The 21758-nt window shown below is 46.7% G+C and overlaps 2 protein-coding genes across 7 annotated transcripts in view; one reads left to right on the forward strand and one right to left on the reverse strand.

The window, feature by feature from the left end:
• cep162 (centrosomal protein 162) overlaps positions 1 to 21758 on the reverse strand; it is a 32849-nt gene that overhangs the window by 4625 nt on the left and 6466 nt on the right. For all 6 annotated transcript variants that reach the window (XR_003978503.1, XR_003978502.1, XR_003978501.1 and 3 more), the window contains 22 exons: positions 12899 to 13082; positions 12593 to 12660; positions 12424 to 12494; positions 12268 to 12298; positions 12024 to 12113; positions 11642 to 11827; positions 11197 to 11281; positions 10772 to 11018; positions 10181 to 10415; positions 9925 to 10091; positions 9149 to 9373; positions 7639 to 7770; positions 7433 to 7545; positions 7210 to 7309; positions 6824 to 6950; positions 4538 to 4701; positions 3276 to 3380; positions 2492 to 2731; positions 2120 to 2311; positions 1422 to 1972; positions 556 to 697; positions 342 to 440 (listed from right to left, as the gene is read on the reverse strand). Coding sequence is in view for 1 of the 6 variants with exons in the window: in XM_030370282.1 (XP_030226142.1) it covers positions 342 to 440; positions 556 to 697; positions 1422 to 1972; positions 2120 to 2311; positions 2492 to 2731; positions 3276 to 3380; positions 4538 to 4701; positions 6824 to 6950; positions 7210 to 7309; positions 7433 to 7545; positions 7639 to 7770; positions 9149 to 9373; positions 9925 to 10091; positions 10181 to 10415; positions 10772 to 11018; positions 11197 to 11281; positions 11642 to 11827; positions 12024 to 12113; positions 12268 to 12298; positions 12424 to 12494; positions 12593 to 12660; positions 12899 to 13082 (3554 nt within the window). In the remaining 5 variants the exon portion in view is untranslated. The remainder of the gene's footprint in view (positions 1 to 341; positions 441 to 555; positions 698 to 1421; positions 1973 to 2119; positions 2312 to 2491; positions 2732 to 3275; positions 3381 to 4537; positions 4702 to 6823; positions 6951 to 7209; positions 7310 to 7432; positions 7546 to 7638; positions 7771 to 9148; positions 9374 to 9924; positions 10092 to 10180; positions 10416 to 10771; positions 11019 to 11196; positions 11282 to 11641; positions 11828 to 12023; positions 12114 to 12267; positions 12299 to 12423; positions 12495 to 12592; positions 12661 to 12898; positions 13083 to 21758) is intronic.
• Positions 19529 to 21107, forward strand: LOC115553768 (putative nuclease HARBI1). The gene is made up of 3 exons (XM_030370288.1): positions 19529 to 20352; positions 20442 to 20808; positions 20981 to 21107. Exons 1-2 carry the CDS (start codon positions 19683 to 19685, stop codon positions 20801 to 20803), a joined length of 1032 nt encoding a protein of 343 aa, XP_030226148.1. The 5' UTR covers positions 19529 to 19682; the 3' UTR covers positions 20804 to 20808; positions 20981 to 21107.

The raw sequence follows: 21758 nt of genomic DNA on the forward strand, positions 1-21758 counted from the left end.
GTAAATGCTAGACAACAAATTGTGACCAGGAGTTTTAGGAATATTATATTTCTAGATATTATGGCCATTAAACTGTGTGGGAAACTAGTTGGCAGGCTGAATTATTGGAGTCAAAGCCCTCAGTGCTCTGATGCGTCTCGAAGTCCAACATCTAAAAGCCTTGGCATTGGATGACCTATGGCAAGTGATGCAAGACGTCATTCCTTTGCTGAACTGAGTACATAAACCCAGAGCTCAATCAACTGGAGGTCTTGGTCAAGGTTCTTGGCATTCCGAACTCTTTTCTACTACCACATGCACTGCTGCTAGGTGCTATATGATGTAATCATACACGTGCCTACCTGAGTTTGCAGCGTTTCCTCTCGTATTTTGGACACCGCCAGTGTGTCCTTGGTTGCCTTAAAGTCTTTCAACTGCTCTTTCAAATGCTGCACCACGATCTACACACAGAGCAAATAGGAAAGAAATCATCAACACCAAAAAAACACCAGTGGACCCAAACATGCCGCTACAGGGTCAAGTGTCAGGATCAGCCGTGCTGCGGCCTGGCCATACCTCCTGGGTGTTGAGCCTGTTGGAGAGCTGGGCCACCCGGGATGAGGAGTGGTCCTGGGCGTGGCCGGCCCGGAGCTGGTCCATCTCCAGACGCTGCTGAGCCACCAGGGAGGAGAGCTGCTCCGCCGTGCTCTCCTTCAGCCTGGGAACACACAGAGTCAAAGTGTAGACCTTTAGAAATGCGTCGGAAGAGATTCTATCATTTGGTTGTTTTCTCTGTGTCTGGGCACAATAAATAGCGCTTTTACCATGTTTGGATGGAAAAGAAAAAGGCAGATTCCCACTGATGGACATCCTGGGTGTCAAAGTGGGCAATACAGCAACTGACCAAGACGTTAAATGTCTGTCCAGATGGGAGCTTAGAGAGCTTTGTGTCTTTGCATTCATTTTGACTCGATTACACTCGAACTAAACTTGCTTACAACTAGCTGATACACAGTGAAATCTTCAGGCCCAGTTTTTAAGAAAATGTAATCTGTATCAAATTCATCCGGATTTGGAAATTACACGTTTTGCTATCCAGGATCACCTGATACATCTTATATTTATGCCAGGAACATTGGATTTGATCACTGTGATCCAAATACCAAATTTCAGGATAACCAACTGAATCCACCATTCGGATGTGATCAGGATAATCCTGTCTTTTTGGATCAAATAGATCCCAAACCAAGTTCAAAGCTTTGAAAAACCCAAAGGGCACGTTTGATCCAGTTCAAATGTAGGATCGGATAACATGATCGGACCTCAGTTCGGAATCCCGAAAAACCCATTTCCAAGATTTGATCCAATACGTGATCCGAAATCTCACTGGATTACTTTTGAAATACGAAGAACCCCAGGTCGTGCGCTTGCGGTGTGAGTACCTGCAGAGCTCCTCCCGGGCCTGGGCCAGGGCTCCGTGGGGCTCCCCTGCGTCGGGCCGCTCCTCCAGCCTCCCCAGCTGCTCTCGCAGAGCCTGGTTCTCCTCCAGCACCTCCGTGATGTGGCTGCCGGCGAAGGCGTCGGGCCGGTACGTCTTCTCGTACTGCGCGGCCGGGAACCTCTCCTCCACCTCCCCCGCACCCGCCTCGTCTCCCCCTCCGCCTACGCCGGCCCCGCCCACCCGGGCATCGCCGGACGCCGCGGCCCTGGGTCTGGCGGCGGCGTTGGCGTTGGCCGGGCGCGCCTCTCGGGACCAGGAGCCCGACAGCAGGCCCTTCCTCTCCCTCTGCAGGCGCTCCACGGTGCGGCTCAGCTCCTGCACCGAGCGGGTCTTCGCCGCCAGCTCCTGCGTGAGCCGCTCGATGCGGGCCCCGAAGGCCGCCTCGCTCTGGACCTGGTGGCGGGACGGGCTGCGCCGGGCCCGCTCTGGCTCCGGGGGCGGGGCCCGCTCTGGCTCCGGGGGCGGGGCCCGCTCTGGCTCCGGGGGCGGGGCCTGCCGGGAGAAGGTTTTCAAACAAGAGCATTGGTTGGTGTCTATTTAATAGAAGTGAGCGTGTCTGGCTCACTGCTGAGCACAACGGCCCTAGATGTTTGGCTTCAGATCCGGGGAGGGACGGCGTGAGGAAGGTGCGTGGGGTACCTTTCTGGAGAGCTGCTGTTGGAGTGACTGGATCTGTTCCTGCAGGGCCAGCTCCACGCTGCGCTGCGCCTCCGTCACACCCTGCTGCTCGCCGCCCCCGGAGGAGGGGCAGGGCGGGGGGGCCGCCCCCTCCGGGTTCTGCCTCTGGACCAGCTTCTGCTCCAGCTCGGAGATCTGCTGCTCATAGTTGAGCTGGAACACACACACACACACACACACACACACACTTCAGAAAGTGTCTTATTTTCTTCTTTAATGGATGATAGAGACATCTCATTAGGATCTGCCCCAGACACATGGTTACAACTCCTTCTCTGGTCACCTGAACCCAACAGCACACCTATCCTATTGGATTGGTGTCCCAGACCGTACCTTGATCCTCTGGAACTGTTGCTCCATGGCTCGCAGGCCCCGCTTGGCCTCCTCCTTATGACCGTCCAGCTCCGCCTCCAGACGCTCCACCTTGCGCTCCAATAGGCCGGTGACCAGAGTGGGCGTGGCGGTCGTCGTGGGGTCTTCGCCGCCCGGGCCGCTCGCTGAGGCGGCGGCGTAGATCAGGGCGGGGAGGGAGTTGGGCTGGCGCCGTCGCAGGAGGTCCTCCATTACCTTGACCTGGTTGGGGGGGGGGGGGGGGTGGATCACAAACACAAAGGGATGGGGAAAGAAGGGGTCACTAATGGGGCTTAGGTCGTTTAAAGGCCCAGCGAACCCGACATCCTGTTGTTGTTGTTTTTTTAAACATCTTAGTATGTTTTCTTTGATCTTAAACTTAGTAACCTATGCTATTTAGTCAACGTTAATGCAATAATGGCATGATGCAGAGAAGAAAAACGCTCTACGCTGCTCTGAACTTTTCGTGAAGTCCTCAGTGCCCTTTGGAGGCACTTCAATGTCAACTCAATCTGGGGAGTAGTTTTTGTCGATAGCTAGGTCAGAGGAGGTCAATTAAGCTACTCTGACACTTGCAGGATAACGACACGGTGTGTGGTGCACTTCATACACAAGATTGCTATTTATGACCCTGTCACTCAGCGACGCTAAAAACAGTATCACAAAGTTGCAGTAACCATGGGGATAATACCTCCCCGACCTCTTCTCAGTATTCTCAGACAAAATGGGTTCGCTCACCCTATAAATGTTTTTTTTGTTGATTTACCTGTCGCTCCAAGGCCTGGATCTTTTTAGCGTCTCCGGTCTTCTCCTTGGCCTTGGTGTGTTGCTGACTGCTGCTTTTCCTCACCTCTATCTTTAGGTTTTCTAACTGGAGCGGCACAAAAAACAAGAAACATTGTTAACCATTCTGTTTTTATAGGATTTGTCTTGTGTCTCACTACGGGCAAAACCAGCAACAAAATCTTTACTGAACTTCAACCCATTCATTTTGAATCCACAAAGGTTTTGGCATCGATATAAAAAAATAACATTACCGCAAAATCTGTAGAAAATATGATTTTGGATTACTGAAAATGCTATGTGTTTTAAACAGATTGAAGATGGCCCTTTAAACAGCTTTCAGTCGTAACATATTTGTGTTTTATTCCCTTCACTTCAGCACACAAGAAGTTTCCTAGCACAACTCCATGGAAGCTCCCTACAGAGGTGAAAAATAAGTTCCTCAAGGCTTGCACTGATGTACTGTAATATGGCAGCAGTGCTCAATATCAGAAAGCCTTTCAGAATCTAATCGCCTCTCTGTGGTTGTTAGATGGCCGGGTTGATTGACTACCCAGTGTGTCTGGAAATAGACTGAGTAACTATACGCCCTCACCCAGTCCCCAGTAACCATGTTGTTATGTTGGCCGCCTACTCTCTGCCTTTGTTGCCTGTATCTGTAAGAAGTAAGCTTTAATATTGTTTGACTTATTTACAATAAAAGATCAGCCCAATGGCAACAGAAGACCAGCCCAGTACCAGCCCAGTACCAGCCCAACACCAGCCCATTACTAGCCCAATACCAGCCCAATACTTGCCCAGTAGCAGCCTAGTACCAGCCCAGTACCAGCCCAATACCAGCCCAGTACCAGCCCAATACCAGCCCAATACCAGCCCAATACCAGCCCAATACCAGCCCAGTACCAGCCCAATACCAGCCCAGTACCAGCCCAATACCAGCCTAACACCAGCCCATTACTAGCCCGATACCAGCCCGATACCAGCCCAATACCAGCCCAGTACCAGCCCAGTACCAGCCCAGTACCAGCCCGATACCAGCCCAATACCAGCCCAATACCAGCCCAATACCAGCCCAGTACCAGCCCAGTACCAGCCCAGTACCAGCCTAACACCAGCCCAATACCAGCCCAATACCAGCCCAGTACCAGCCCAGTACCAGCCCAGTACCAGCCCAGTACCAGCCCAATACAGACCAAGTAGACTTTAACCCTGGAGCCATCACCCCACCACCGCCCTCCGGCCCACCTGATCCTTGAGCTGCCGGGTCTCGTCGCTGGCGGCCCTCAGCCGGGCGGCATCGCGGTCCAGGAGCTGCTGGTTCTCAGCGTACCAGTGGAGCTTCTTCTGCAGCACGGCCACCTCCTCTCTGTGGCCGTCCCCCCGCACGCCCAGCACAGCGCCGGGGTCACCTGGTGGGCAGGACCGCACACCCACACACACGCGCACACACACACACACACACACACACACAAACGCAAGCGTACACACACACACACCCGCAAGCATACACACACACACACACACACGCACACAAGAAGACACACGCGCATAAACACACACAAATATATCCACACAAACAGGCACACACAAATGCACATACAATCAAGAAGTCGACTTTGCCGAAGATTGCTTTGAAGCACGTACTGCTGTGCGCTTTGGGTAAAGATTAAAAACAACAACAACCACAACCTTACAGGTATATATAGATTAAGATGTGCTCATTTAGCCCAGTTATCTCCACTTGTCCTGGTGTGTCTTGAATTGATTTCGTTGTACAGCCCATTGTGATTGTTTTCCAATAGAAAAACAAAAGCTCTTTCTTGTAGCAGTGGTGCTGTGAGTCGGTAACCTAGCAAACACTATGGGGGCCCGGGGGGCATGCCCCCCCCGAATGAAAATTTGAAAAATAACCCTTTAAATGGTTAATTCTGGTGATATTTTTTTGGGAAACATGCACAGATTGAGGTTCCAAATATGAAATTACAACCAACAGAGTCAAGGTATCTGCCGAGACCAGATCATTGTGCAAATGTGCCTTGAACTTGCTAGAAACCTTTTCTTTTGTAGTGGCGCTGACAATCCAGCAGTAGCGGTGCGCAGCTGCTGAATGCATATAGGGAAAACACTAATATATATAATATATAAATGATCACACAAAACATTCATGCAGGAGCCATTCATACACGTTTGAACTAAAACAAAGGTCTGAAGAAACTCAAAGACACAAAACTGATGAAAGGAAACAAAAACTAAATGGCTTCTAATTAAAGACATACCTAACGGAGTAAACGGATGGCTTCTAATTAAAGACATACCTAATGGAGTAATGGATTGCTTAGTGAGATTAAGTCAACAGATTTAAGCAAGTACACAGTACAGCTGTGGTGGTTGGTGAGATAGGCAGTACAAACACATCCACTCCAGGCTCCAATTTTAGCCGACATTTGTTCTCATCTGTGTTTAAAAAATCCCTTTCATCTCCATCCTGTCCGGGCTTTGTGAGGGGGCGGATCAATTCAGTGTGCATCAGCCCATGATCTCGAAACTGGGTAGGTGGGGAGACCTCTGATGTCTTTGTACAATAATGAAATAAATGCTTCATCCTTGCTCTTAGAAGATGCTTGGATATCCAGCTGACAGCTATTTGTATTTCTTCCCCTGGCCAAGCTTACAGAATGTAACCTTGAAAGGGGAATATTCTGCTCAGTATGGACGCAGTTGAAGACTCACAGCGACAAGTGACTCACTGGCCCGTCCTACACAATTAAGACTTGAAAACTTCAGGACGTTCTATAATGGTGACCTATTTTACTGCTAGGTCTCCTCATGCTCGAATGTTTTTCTACTGTGAACCAAGACATGCTTTTACACAGGCTTCTCTGGTGAACATCATATAAGGTACCCAACCATCACAAGGTTTGATAAGTTGTTCCGCCCTGTAAACAAGCTGACCTCCTAATCCAATACACACACAGAAATGAATGCTTTCATAAATCATTGCCGTTAAGAAGCACTCATCCTGCTTCAATGGTGGGAGCAATCCGAGTTCACTCCGTTTTTCTGAATTGGTTTGGTTCTTGTGTAAGTTTGCAGCGCTGGCATTTTGAAGTGTTCCATTAAGCTTTTCACTCTGGTATTAACCAAACTTTAAAACTCCTTTGAAAACTTGACCTTCACCGGCATGATTAGACCATTTGGTTTAAATATCCTTGTGTCTGAAAGCTCGTTTTTCACTGACAATTTGCAGATGGCTGTACTTGGCATGTACATCAGTCAACCATCATATGGCTTCATTATGTCTGTAAAGTTTAGAGTTTAAACTACACAATTGGTGCATTCCAATATTCAGTAATAACTTATAAGACATCTGCCATAAAGAAAGCCTGAATGTCGTGTTTTGGGGTGCGCACAAAAAACTGCTTACTGTCCTCCTGCTTGACCACTCACTGCTACTGCCTATCTCTTTGGGGGTATACTGAAGTTTTGGACCGCGCCCTGTGTTTGTTTCATGTGTGTAGTGTGAAGCCGCACCTGAGGATGAGAGAACCTGGGCCTTCAGCAGGTCTCTCTCCTTCTTCATCAGCTGGAGGTCCACCTCCAGGGCCTGCTTCTGCTGCCGGAGGCTGCGGCTCTCCTCTGACCACTTGGCTTCGCTCTTCTGCATGAACACAAACGCGTGCACGCCCATACACACGCACACACACACACACACACACACACACACACACAAGCATATCCACAGGCACTCACACACACACACACACACACACACAGAAACACACACGTGGACGCACATACACACATAAACACACGCTCGCACGTATACATAGCACACACACACAACAGCATTAGAAATCAAAAAATAATTGTATGGCAGTGGAGCTGCAGTTGGGTGGAGGGTTTGTGTTGCTGCGCACCTGAATAACCTCCATGTGAGTCAGGAGCTCTGTGATGCGCTGGGTGTGCTCCATTGGGCAGGCATTCAGTGGCGTCCCTGGCATGTTCTTCAGCTGCTCTCTGGAAGGTTATTAAAAAAAACGATGCATTTGAAGTTTGGATTAAGTCTTTTTTTTTGCCGGGGGTCCATCAACAACATGAACACCTGTGCCCTAATACTGCGTGCTCTCCATGTGAACTCACTTTGCAAGCCGTAGCTCGTTCAGCAACCTCTGGTTCTCTGCAAACATGGCCTCTTCTGTGGCTCTACTCCTAGTCTGCTGGGCCTTCATCTCCCAGCAAAGCTTTTCGTTTTCCTGGGAAAAACGATATAGATAATCAGTTACATTTTGCTGCGCCTATAGTATGAAAATAAGAGTCCCTGTATGAGCCTCCAGTCAGGAGTTCACCTTGTGGTACCCCTGGATGATGGTCTCTTGCTGCTGCACTTCCTTCTCCAGGAGTTGGAGCCTGTCCATGGTCATCGGGTCTGCAGCCTCACCCCACCGCTGGCCCCCCTGGCTGGACTCGGCCTTGCGCAGCTAGACCAGAGGTTCAGCAATGGTAAGTCAAGAGCAGCTTTGCCCTCGTGAGGCCATCCTGATCTCTGAGTTCACATTCTGTTTCTCCCTGCAGTTGGGCCTCGAACGCATGAAAGCCTCTCCGGAAAATGACAACATGATGTTTAAAGAGGGTCTGCCGAACATAAAGAAAAACATGGCGCAGCCCAGGGAAAGTGTAGAAATCAACCAAACAACTTTTTAATCGGATCTAGCAAGAGCAAAGGGAGCAGGAGCGTCACTTGGTTTATTTAATCTGATTGGCTCGAGGTTTTTGAACAACGCAAGGCCACGCCCATATGTTGACCTCAATTACACATATGGGTGCAACACACACTTGGAAAACTGGATTGTGCCACAAAGCTAAGTCAAGACGAAGCTTTGCTATCAACTAAGATGAACACAGGTTTGTGCTGTAATGAACTTGGGTTGATAAAATAGGGTTTGGGACCCCTTCAGGGTCAGAAGTGTTTGTTTCAAGGGATGCATTGGCTGGATGCACCTGACCTGAAGGTATCTTTTAATATTTATTAGAGATGTCCGATATTATCGGCCCACCGATATTATCGGCCCGATATTAGCATAAAAATGTAATATCGGTCAATATCGGTATCGGATTTTTTTTGCCTTAAAACCGATTTTTTTTTTTATTTTTTTTTTTTTATAGCTCAAATAAATGTTTTCAAAATTGTGCAGTACAGTGCACATTGTAATTGACTCATATTTGTGCATTTATTCAATTAAGGTTATTGAGTTTTAGTTAAAGAAACATACTGCTATGTTGCACATAGTTGTTCAGGTACAATGTTTTATCATTTGTGAAGTCAGTCAAGTTTGCCCTATTTGTTGTGGGCATTGTCAAGATTATCTCAGGGAGAGTGTAATCCAAACTGTTGTCTGAGACCATTAAAACAATAAAAATAAACATGGCACTTTTCCCTTAAATTAAGTTGAAGTATTTTTCTTATTTTGCACAGACAATGTTAACATTTGGAAAGCCTTGTTACATTCAAGAATGCATCCAGTGGGGCATCACAATAACATTAAGCATGTTGTGTTAATTCCACAACAGGAGATATGTAATGTTACCTAAATTAGGTTTGAGGAAAAATAAATAACCCAAATATCGACATTGGTATCGGCTGATATCGGAATCGAAAATTTAGAGTTGGACAATATCGCATATGGGATATCGGCAAAAAAGCCAATATCGGACATCCCTAATATTTATTTATTTTTACAAAGTATAAAAGGTCAAGTATTGGTTACGTTAGTCTGCCGCCTGCAAAGCGGATAGAGAGGGAGAAATAGGAACATACGTACATGTGTACATATCTGTGCTGGTGTGCTTACTCATTACCTTGCTCTGCAGAACATAGTTCTCCTGTTTGACAGCACCGAGGTCTTCCCTGTGCTGCATCTCCACCTCCTCCAGTCTCAGGTGAAGGTCTCTCTCCCTCTGGGCCAGGTCTCTCTCCCTCTGGGCAAGGTCTCTCTCCTTCTGGGAAGGATGGTCTATCTGCTTGTGGGACAGGTGGTCTATTTCCTTGTGGGCAAGTCCCTGGACCATAGAGCCCTCCTCAACCTTTAAAGAGAGAGTGTATAAAAGAGTGGAGGATTTTGAAAATAAACAACCTACCAAAAACGTAATCTCAATCTCTTCGCCCTTCCTCTCTGTGTTTTATAGCCATTGAGAAGAGATGCAATTAGCAGGGAAGAGGGATTCCCTGAACCAATCAGGGAAGAGATCCCCTTATTGGTTGAAAATTAGCAAAGAGCCGTCTTCAATCTAAATTGTCTCATAATGAGGGCTCAGTCGACTGATGCACATATTCTCCCAGAGCATTTCACTCTGTAAGAATGTGGCATTTAGACTTTTAAATCAGAACTCTTGAATCTAACCTTCAGCCCCTTTTAGTCACCACTCACGTCCTCTGTGCCAGCAGAGGTAACATACGACTTTTTACATTACATTTATTCAGCAGACACTTTTGTCCGAGGCAACTGACAATAAGTGCACTCAACAACGAAGACATAACCCAAAAAGGGCAATCATTAGATCACATAAAATGCAAGTGCTTTCAGTGCTACTATGAAGAAACAAGAGATCAAGGTGACACCCAGAAAGATGGTTACATTGCTGTCTGAAAGCCCCTTGACTCCTGTGGCCACGTCTCTGCGAGCGTTGACATCCCAGGTAGCCGTGGCGACCTGCGGTCCAGCGGGGCCGACCTGCTGTTGGAGGAAGGCGGCGAAGGACTGGACGGACGCGACCAGGTCGCCGCTCACCTGAAGACCTGCGTCTGCAAACACACGGGTAACAGAGTCTAAAAGACAGGTGATCGACACAAAGACAGCAAGGCTCGGTGCTTGTTTTAACATTGATAGTTACTCTCAGGGATTCCCTTGATTGGCGGGGGGCTGTGTTGCACCCGAGCGACTGGCTTCCTCTGGGTGGGAGGCGGAGACGCTTTCCCCTTGACCGTGGGCCTGTTGGGTCTGGAGAACCTGCAGGCCATGGCGGAGCGGCCCTCCTCCTTGGCCTTGGAACCCCGCAGGGCGGAGGTTACCGTTGACTTCCTGGTGGACGACAGAGAGGGCCGGCCGGCGGTGCCACCACGGGGCTTCTGAGAGGACCGAAGAAGATTTTACACATGGATACGTTGGGATTCATGCGCAGAATATTGGAATATGTTATTATTGTGAGGAAATGATTGGATGGATAACTTTCAACAGCAATGTATCAAAAAAGAACAAACTAATCCAACTTAAGGGCATTTGTGAGGCTTTCTTCTGTGAGTGCAATTGGACATGCTTGCACATACTTGATTGTCAAGATACAAGATTGTCAGTATAGTTAGGCAATGCATAATAATCACCAGGTATTAGCATGTTAGCATGCAAGTTATGCCGTGTTGTGCAAGACATCTCGTTTGTTCATGAGCGTGTTCATGGCACCTGAACACGCTCTGAGAACTCTCACCTGCTTAGCTCTGCTGGCCTGTGTGGATGGGATGGGACTCTGGCTGTGGTGTTCCCGGTCCTGGTCTTCCATCAGCCGCTCCACCTCCTCTCTGATGCTCAGCGGCTGCCTGCGGAGAGGGGTGTCTGGGGACAGGGACCCGGAGGACCCCCGTTCTCGCCACGGCTCTGCCACAGGGCCCGACTTCACGCCCGCGTGCCTCGGCTCAGCGCTGCCAGGCCTCAGGTCCAGGCCCGTCCCTGAGCGGCTGTGTACAACGACAACAGCCCACAGCAACACTTATGAGCCAAAACAAACAGCTCTCACATGATACACGCCTCAGAGCCTTTCCTGGTTAGACGGATTAGAAGACCCGAACACAATCAAGATGTTGAACTAAATAGCATTCGGAGGAGATCTGGAGCCAGCTGTGTGTTCACTGTCACCTGCTGGGCTTGAGGGGGAAGCCTCGGATGTAGTCGCTTGTCTCCGGTCGGATCGGCCTCATCAGCTCTTCAGCGGTGGGCAGCTCTGAAATGCAAACGACCACCACGATCAGCATCTAGGTGAGTCCTTGGTTTATTTTTTTGAAATAGGCGACTCACAGGATCTCTTCCCTGATTCCTTGTAGGCCTACCAGATTCTTTCAAAGTGACATGCACGTATGTGTATGCAAACCCTTGTATCTTACCCTTTCCTGTCATTCAGGGGGTCCACAGATGTTTAAACTTTAAGCATTGCATGAAAACAAGTCCGAGCCAATTTAGTGCACCGCAGTGCTAGAGAAATCATGCCGCTACTCTTACACGGCTAACTTGAAATATAGCACGACATACAAAATAACAATCATTCAAGGCCCCTTGGGTGGTTTTACTTTCGATCCCCTCTCACCCGACCCGTTGGTAGAGGCTGGGAGGAGGTCTCCCCGGGACTGTTCCAGGGGGGAGGCAGAGGTAGAGGGTCTGCTGCGCCGGCCGTCTACCCTATCCTCCGGGACGCCCGGAGCATCGCTTATCTGTCTGTAGGCCTCTTGGAGAGCCTCCATCTCACTACCACAGCTCTGTCCATAAGACTGACCTGAGAGAGAGAGAGAGAGAGAGAGAGAGAGAGAGAGAGAGAGAGAGAGAGAGAGAGAGAGAGAGAGAGAGAGAGAGAGAGAGAGAGAGAGAGAGAGAGAGAGAGAGAGTATTGAACTTAATGCTGCTTTTGATGCTTTTATGAAGCCACTTGAGTGAAGGTTGCTTCGTGGTGTGTTAGCAGGAGCAGGATTTACCTTTGTCCGACGAGAAGGCCGGGTCCTTCCCTCGTAGCTGCGTGGACGGGGTCCTTCTGTCGTTAGAGTCAAGAGAATCGTAGAGAGATCCTGAAAGAGAGAGGTAGTCATTTCCTGAAGGTAAGTAAAACCCAACCTAATGAGATTCTCTCATCCAGAATGTTATAGGAGTGTCTCTAGTTAGGCTAATCAGACTTAGAATCATCGATTCATACAGAACTAGCGCAAAGGAATCTTTCTTTACCTTTGACATCCAAGGAAGATATTGGTGGCATCTGAAAAAATAAAAATAATAATAATAATTGATCACGCCACCACATCCGTGGGATATATAGGACACATCAAAGTACAGTCCAAAGGCACGGAATATCCTCCCAGCCACAGCTGCTCCCTAACGCACCGTCTCTACAGGCTCCTTCTCTTTCTCGTCTTCTTCAAAGTTATCACTGTAGTCGGGGGAGTCTGCACACGCTGAAGGACATAAGACACCGTTCACAAGGTTCAAACGTGTTCATGGGGAGAACCGGGATTTGAATGTAAATTCAGTGCAGGCCTGTTTTCTATTTTACCTTGAGAGATCCCTTCAGTGGCTGGCTTTTCATCCTCCTCAGATCCCTCCCCGGCCTCCTCTGGTTTCCTAGTAAGAGCACACCGACGCTAACTTTAGAGGCCCCGGAAAAAGGGACAGCCCTCCCATCTTTGAATGCACAACAAAGACAGTAAAAAATGGCAGCAGTGTCTGTTTGATCGGCAATGTGTGTGTATGTGTGTGTCTTGGCAGCCTATGGGTGTGTAAGTATGTGTGTTACAGTGTGCCTTTTGAGTGTATTTCTTTGTGTGTAAGTGTGAGTGTGTGCGTGCGTGAATGTGTGTACCTAAGGCTCTGGGCGGGGGTGGATCTCGGGGAGTCCAGGTCTCTGTTGAGGCGGGAGTAGTCCAGGGTGGACGAGGCCCCCGCCTCCAGCCGTGCAAAGAAGCGGGCCTTCTCTTCCTCCTCCTCCAGGGTCTCCAAGCCCGGCCCTCCTGGGGTCAGGTCAGGCCCCGATGCCAGCATTGAGTCTGGACCGACACACACACACACACACGCACACACGCAGACGCACACGCAGACACACACACACACACACACACACACACCATTACAATTTAGACTGATTGCATTAGCGCGAATGCAATCACATCAGATCTGATTGCATTAGCCCTGTTAATATGTTCAAATTGTTATTTCACATTTAAATTCTTAAATTACATATATCCCAGGTTTGGATCGATCAATTTCGGAGAGCGCTTATCTCTTTATGAAAAGGTGTCATAGGTTAGGGAAATTAGAGCCCGACAGGACCAAACAGTAGACATCAATAATGGCACTAATCACATTTCAAAACGCCTACATTATACCTACTTCGTATGCGACCCAAACACAAAATAGGAAAGGTACATTAATATTTGATCACTTTTATTCTATACAGGTATTTCATATGCTGCGTTAGATACGGAGGGAAACTCTTTCTCGCCCCGAGCTTCTTGCTAGTCACAGCCAATCACGTTCTCGTTCTCATTGGCTCTTAAATTAGTTCACCTCTGACCTGTGTCGCCCCGCACGTGCGGCAATGCATTATTTTGGGGTACTCCCAAACGCGAATTAAAAAGGTCCTGCGGTTGCTTTTTTTTTTTTTCGCTTTTCACTGAACAATCCGGACAAGGTGGCCACCAACGGGGGAGCTTCAACGAGGAACCCCGCAGTGAGTCACCCATCGTGTGTTATTTAATGAGCCGGTTGATGTTTGGTTGCGTTGGCTGCTGGCTTCAGTACTCGTGAATTTGTCCACCGCACACGTCACTATTCTTTCCGCAAAACTTAACCTGGATTTTACCGCTAGTCTGCTTGGTTTTGCTCATTGTTAGGTTAGTGCAGTGTTGTAGATTGTTTTTGAGTGCAGTGTTGCACGTGTTTGTATGAGGCCTAACGGGGGACGACTAAACGACTGACTTTACTAACGCTGGGGAGCGCTCCAACACCGACGACCTGTCTGAACACTTGGAAGGGTATGCTCTGGAAACTGGACGCAAAATGGAAGAAAACCTGCAACTATTGGGAATGTTCAACGTTTGGGCAAAATTGGAATTGTTGAAAGCAAACAAGTTAAATGGTAAGTAGACCAATTGGCGAATGCAACTATTTTCGCCAATAGGCCTATCTCACAACTTCCTGGTTCGGCGTTCGATTTTGCCTTCACCGGGTAAAGTGACTTCCGGTCGCGTAGTCCATGATATTTGACAATGGCGCGGTCAAAAAACAAAAGCTTCTGTTGTGTACCTCTATGCGCCAATTCAAAACAAAAACAACCGTATTTACATGTCCACGACTTCCCAAATAATACCCAATACAGCAGTGGCGATCAGACGGAATGAAGGAGTTAATTTCGTAATTCAGAAGGGGAATACACTGGTCTGTAGTCGGCATTTTTTCAGCGGCTGATTATGACGACGGGAGTGCTACGCTGAATACTGGAGCTGATCCTAGTCGTTTTGACTGGAACAGCTACACCACAGCCCCGAAAAAAACACCCGTGTATAAACGGGTGTCAGCTCGAAAAGCTGAAGGAGAGGACAAAACACGAACGGACCGGAGAGGTACCGGGGAACATGACTACGCGACACGCCCCCCTGCCGGTAAGTAGATGTGTGCTAACTAGCTGTTATGTCTGTTATTTGTGTTCAACACTTGTTGGGCTATTGTATAATTTTGCCAAACATGGCATGGTTAACGTTAAAACATTCAATCAACATCAGACGTACTGTTAAACTGGGGTTGCATATTAATTCAGATTCAGCTTTATTGGCCAGGTTTGCGAACAAACGAGGAATATGACTTTGGTTTTTACTCTATGTACACTCAACCTATAGTTAATACATAAAAAATAAAAACAGAAAACAGTACAAATAAATTTAATAATAAGAAATATAAATAAACTTAAGTATACAGAATAACAATACAATAAAAAGAAAGGGTGAATACGAATGAATGGTAATGAAGACTTATTTGTCTTCTTTTTTTGTAGGTGCACTGGATGATGCCCTGGAGTATATTGCTGAGCTGGAGGCAAGGCTGCAAGAAATGTCCATGGGGCCACAAACTGTCCTCAACAGGTTTTGTGTGTCTGATCAGACCATGACATATTATACTCGGTTTCCATCTCAAGAAGTGTTTCAAGTGTTTTGGGAGTCTGTTTTGCCCCTCAACACAATATATTCTTCATTGGAGCAAAGCACAGAGGATTGGACAAGAGGCGATTCCAACACCACGCCCTTCAAGGAAGATTCCAGTCATTGATGAGTTTTCATCAACTGTTGTAGAGTAGCAACTGGCCTTAAAGAACAGGTCATTGCTGACATCTTCCAGGTCAGCACAGCTGAGATGGTACCAACTCCAAGCTGGATATTCCCTCTAGGATGTGGGACATTAAAGGGCGAAACGTCAAATAAAAATGTGACTTTTTTTTATATTGTAGTGATAACAGATGTATTCTAATATGCATCTTTTCATAATGAGCAAGTTTAACAGAGTGCAAATTGCAAAACAAATGTCTTACCAGCATACGCTCTGTAGAGTGTGGACTTGACTCCAGTCTTCCCCACCGACTTGGGTTTCTTCACCACCAGGTCACTCACAGCCTCTGAATGGATTCCCTGAGGCGAACAACAATACAGGAAATGCATATACTCTAGACAAATACTGAAGTGTATGATTTGAACAGAGGACACAACAGCACACATGGGTTCGAGGTCGATGCCACATCTGTGGTTGACTGGTACAGGCCAGGGAAGGTGGAACCACATCAAGGCCCAGCTGCACATAATGCGCTGTCTGGAACAGCAGAGCGGTTATATGGCTACAGAAGCCTTTGCCCGCAGCACAGCTACAGCTCTGAGAGACCCAGTTGTCCAACAGCCTCCAGGGTGATCTGTGAACACCATAAGAATTGAGTTACTGAACTTAGTAGGTAGGACCTTGATATAAGGCCATTGGAAACTGGCAAGGAGCCTGCAACCGCAGAAAAGCCATGTACAGTTCCGTGCAAAACTCTTGGGCCACCATTACATCTGTTGTTTTAGCAATGTCATAACATGAACTAGCCCAGATGTTTGTCCTTTTAATGCACTCAACACATTTCCTTTATTTACGGCTTGTGCCTTAATGAAGAGGAAGAAAAATACATAGGTCTACTCTGTACAGCCACAACATTGCAGCAAGCTAGGTGGGCCAAGTCTTAAGCACGCTACTGTTTGTAAGAAAGAACAATGAAAATGATCTGAACTTCAGAAGAAGAGGAAAACTGCAACTGCAGTTGTTAGTCCAGACAGACTATCAAAACTAACAGACTTGGGCCAACGGGCCCTAACTCAGCAGAAACCTGTAGTATGTGGGGCTCCTCATCGAGCGGTTGCATCTACCTCTCACTACCACCTTTCCATCAACTATATTTGACACTTAGCATGTACATAATGTTAATAATATGTCGCTGATCGGAAGAAAACTGGTCAGCAAATAACTAGCTGAACCTATCCTTGGCTAAACTAATGCTAAAATGCTAACGCTACACACGGAGACTTCATAGCCACCATGGCTAATTATATTCATAATATTATAGTCTACACGTAACAAATATGATCATTTTACACACATTTCACACACAGACAATATTTCTGACGATTTATATGGATCGTAAATGGTTTGCTTGTCATCACAAAACATGAATGAGCAAGGCGGCCATTGAGTAGCCTACTGACAACAACAAAACACCTTAGACAACTTACCTTGATAATTGTGTACAAACTCCTCCACAAAAAACTTGTACCCCTTTGTCAGCCTGGGCTGTGGTGTTGCTGAGTGTGTCTCCACAATCTTCTGCACATCTTCGAATCGCAATTTGGGAATACCCACCAGGGAAGTGGCGAAGAAACGATCCATTTTTGCATTGACGGCAATACAAAAATGACTACGCCGGAAGAATGTTTACCCGGTGTGACGTCATTTCCGATTTTCGTGAGATAGGCCTATTGCTTTTTTGTTTCACAGCACCAATGGACTGCAGAACATCCCTAGTGGAAAGGACATCGGTGCAATTCTGCATTTTACAATTTGGTGGCACAGCACCTTCTGCAGATGCTTCTTCACCTCCCTCAGGAATCCAGAATGAACTTGAAAGGCGAACGAAAAACCCAGAACGGATGTCTGGCAAACCGAAATTAGGGCGAGTGTGTGAAGTTGTGACCTCAAACTTCCACAATGGGAAGTGCTTTGTTTTCGTTCCACCCGCAACCCCACTGGACCCTTTTGTGTTTGAAAAGCTGTCAGACTGACTACACTGACTAGACGAAGGACTGCGGGCAAGTTATGGTTTGGTTTCAATTGTTGGTTTTTGGCTTGGTAGGCTTGAATTTAAGAGATGGATTAGATGATGATTTGCACATAAACACTACTCAACATTCACCCTTTTTTGTATCTTTCCTTTTTACAACTTTCCATACATTTGCAAACTGACTCAAGCTGTCAAGTTGTACTGCTGATTGATTACTTTAATGTAGTTTTATTCTATGCAATACGATTTTTTTATTTTCAATTCTATGCACTACGATTTTAATTCTTTACAATGTGGTTTTTATTCTGTGCAATATGATCTGAAATATGTGCAGTGCGGTTCCTGTACTATTTGCCTCTGGCGGTGTCCTTTTTGGTTCAATCCATGTAAACGCAACTAAAATCGGACCTGATCGGGTTTCACATGGTAGAATTAAGAAATAGTAGATTATTTGATTGATGGTTTCATTAATCGTGCATATATACATTCAATCGGATTATGCGTTCTGCGCATGCTGGAGATTTGACGAGGAAACATGCTTCATGCTGTACCAGTTAAAAGACATGCACTTTTACAGTTCATGGATGGGAGGAAGACTAGAAAACTGATTTATTATAAAAAAAAAATTGAAATTGGTACAAAGCCACCTATCGTACCGGGGTATGACATGCTTCGGCCAATGAATCGATTTTTCTCACCGCCATGTGTACTCTGACTATTAAAGTTGTCCAATTGGGGAGCATTGTTGAACTATGTCTGTAAGTGGTGCATGTATGGATTCAATGATTATTTTCCTTGATTCAGTTTGCCTCGGTCAGTTACCCAAGAAGAGTCGTTCAGAATCGTTGGTTCGTTGAGTAGAGTTTCCGGTAGCGGTGAATCGAATCATGGAATGCACGGTTCTCAGCTGAGTCAGTCGGACTCAGCTCCTCCCTTGTTCTCATTCTCAAACGATCGTGGAAGTTGGTCATCAATCAACACAACATTACAACTTGAACCAAACGCAGCGGAACGGGGTTGTAGTTGATTATTGGATGTTTAACATATCAGCAAGATAATAGACTTGATTTAGCAATGATGATGTGTCCCGGGTGGAGAACGAACAATAAAATAACTGAGGTTGGCAACCCTAACGACTTCATTGGCAAATTCTGATTCGTAGTCCTGCAAATTTAAATCTTTGACAAATTTTACATTTCAATATATTGTCAAATTTCACAAAGTCCATGCAAAGGTATGTATGAACATCAGCAATGGAGGCAAGTAAGGTTTATGACTTTCTATGGCAATTTACTTGAGTTTAATGGTTTGCTCTAAAAAAACATTGAAAAACATCAGGTTCTCACTGTACCAGAACAATCTTGCTAGATGTGCCTCATGCTGTCTTTCATATTACTTATTTCCAAGGAATTTAAGCATTCCAAAGTATTTTTAACAGTTGACAATGTAAGAATGTCTTGGAATATTTGTTCAGGGGCAGGGTTGGCCCCTGAACATTGAATTTCAAGATCAGCGTTCTACAGTGTTTGTCAAATTCAGGACTGGCGCTGGAAGTTGTAGGCGGAGGGAAGACCAGGGGCCTCATGTACAAAGCTTGCTTACGCACAAAAAAGCTGCGTAAGCAACTTCTCACGCAAACGTTCGGATGTACGAAGACTGACTTGACGTGAGAAAGTGCGGTTCTCCACGCAAACTAAATGCCTGGCTTACGCACATTTCTGCTGCATTGTCAGTTGGCGGCACATAGAGGCAAATCAGCGCAACAACATGAGGCCTACGCGATCACGAGTCAAGAAGTAATATTGCAATATGAGGCGAGTTCAAAGTGGATTTGAACATCGGGATGCGTGATCTTAAATGCACTTCAATAATGCGTTATTGTTGTCGAGACGCATAATGTGACACTGTTGTTAGGCTAAACTTAAACAGACCCATAAAACTAAATTGTCAATATTGGAATGAAAAGGAAATTAAAAGGAACCCCCAGCAATATTATTTTCAGTGATGGCTTGTTTATTAAACGTTACATATTTTCCGGACCACGCATGACATATGATCTCTCTTCACTCATTTGTTGTGAAATTCTTGACTGCAATATTATTATATGATGCTGAGTGGATTAAGCGCAAGAATGTTACTTAAAATCAATCCATCAATAAACCAGTCGGCCAATTTCGAATTATGTGTATATTATTGACACCTTGGGTGTATGGGAACAACCTATCGTCAACATGCATCAAATTAAATGAGAATATAAAAGCAGGTGCAAAATGTGGCAATAATCGATAGGTTGACAATGGCAGTGTTGGCCTTATTAGAAGATATTGCGAATGGTCACATTCGAAATGAACGAGTGTTCCGTGATTATTACGATTTTTTGGCTCATGATGATGACTGGCTTATCAGCCGATTCAGATTTCCAAGAGCTATCCTCTTGGAACTATGTACTGAGTTGAGCCCGGGTTTGGAGAGGCAGACGGCGAGGAGTCACGCATTGCCAGTTCCAATACAAGTCCTGACTACGCTTGGTTTTCTAGCAACAGGATCATTCCAGAGGGAATTGGCTGACCGGTCAGGAATGAGTCAGGGAGCTCTGAGCCGCGCCATTCCGCCTGTTTTAAACGGGATCATCCGCATCTCAGCCAGGTATATACGGTTTCCATATGATGCAGTAAACCAAGCAAACATCAAAGCGCAATTTGCAGCGATAGCCGGTTTTCCCAATGTAATCGGAGCGATCGACTGCACACACATTGCAATAAAGGCGCCATCTGAAGGGGAATATGAGTACGTTAATAGGAAACACTTCCATTCCTTAAACGTGCAAATAATCTGTGATGCCCAAATGCGCCTTACGAATATCGTGGCAAGGTGGCCTGGGTCAACCCATGATTCATTCGTCCTGAGAAACAGCTCGGTTGGGAATAGGTTGGAGGCTGGAAGAGTGTGTGATGGGTGGCTAATTGGTAAGCAATTTAAAACACTTTAAAGTGAATTTACTGAAATCTAGACATGTTGGGTAGCCTATGCTGTAATTGTACCTATTACTCCTAAGGAGACAGCGGTTACGCCTTACGGCCATGGCTGTTAACCCCCCTCGCCAACCCACAGACTGTCCGAGAGCAGAGATATAATGATATCCATGCACGCACTCGGACAGTCGTGGAAAGAGCGTTAGGGCAGCTGAAGAGCCGGTGGCGCTGCCTTGACCGGAGCGGGGGAATGCTGCTCTATCACCCTGAAAAGGTGTGCCGCATTGTGCAGGCATGTGGGGTTCTGCACAATGTTGCGCACAGGCACGGCGTGCCATTACGCGAGGTAATGGACCTCCCAGAAGACCCAGACCCCGGACCAAACAATGCGCAGCCCAATGTAGAGGCCATTCGAATCCGGCAGCAGTTAATAGGCAGAATATAAAAAAGGTAAACGGAGACAACATTCATTTTTTAACTAGTTCTTTGAATGTGAGACTAATTGCTTGTAAGGCCTCCGTTATTTCTTTGAGGTTCGAATTCATCTCCTGAATTCCCTTAACGATCTCCTCCTGCGAGTCCAGCACAGCGCAAGTTAAAACCCGGCCTTTCCCACTGGCAGCAGAAGGGGGGCAATGGGCAGTGGAGACGGAGACGCCGGACACGCCTGGCTGGGGGTCTTCCTCTGGCACCATCAGCTGTGCGCCACTTGGTCCTTGGCTGTCTGTGATTAAAGAATGTATATAAATTACAATCACATTGAGGAGAACGCGTTTTATTGCTGGCTAAACATTAATCATGTATACGGAAATGCAGGCCAGGGCCTATACTAGCAGGTATAAAAGTTCTTCAAATATATGAAAACAATTGTACCTTCCGTGGGATCCTGGGCCAAGTCGGAATCCCCTTCGGCTGGCGGGACCACGCCAAAAAGGAGCCGATCCCCCAGCACTGCGGCCACCCTCTGCTCGAATAGGGCGAGCTCCCCGACTCCGGCTCCGCTGCCCGTCTGACCCACGCTTCTCAGGTGGGCAGAGACCTTTTTTTTTGACATCAACTTTTATGTCCGACCACTTTTTTTTTATATCCGCCACAGTTCGGCTTTCCGCCCCAACCTCATTAACAGATTTTGCTACCGATTCCCACGCCAGTTTTTTTGTTTTAGTGCTGATTCCGGAGGAAAGAGAGCCAAACAAGATTTTATTTCTGGCCTCTACCTCCGAAATCAGCACTTCCACCTCGCATTCGCTAAAGTTCTTCTTTCTTGCTTTATCCATTATCTCCTTTCTCCTAACAAGCGCACTACTGCAGGCCTGTTTATACTAATTAGCATATTAAATGAGGGAGGAGACTGGGCGGAGAGTCGGGCTCGTGCACGTGCGCACAATTTCACGTTAATT

The sequence above is a fragment of the Gadus morhua genome, chromosome 11, assembly GCF_902167405.1.
Source record: "Gadus morhua chromosome 11, gadMor3.0, whole genome shotgun sequence".
NCBI lineage: Eukaryota > Metazoa > Chordata > Actinopteri > Gadiformes > Gadidae > Gadus > Gadus morhua.

Coding starts and splice junctions, on each gene's coding strand:
- LOC115553768 (XM_030370288.1), top strand. CDS start 19,683: ATGGCAGTGTTGGCCTTATTAGAAGATATTGCGAATGGTCACATTCGA. Junction 20,353..20,441: donor GTGTGATGGGTGGCTAATTG/GTAAGCAATTTA, acceptor ATTACTCCTAAG/GAGACAGCGGTTACGCCTTA.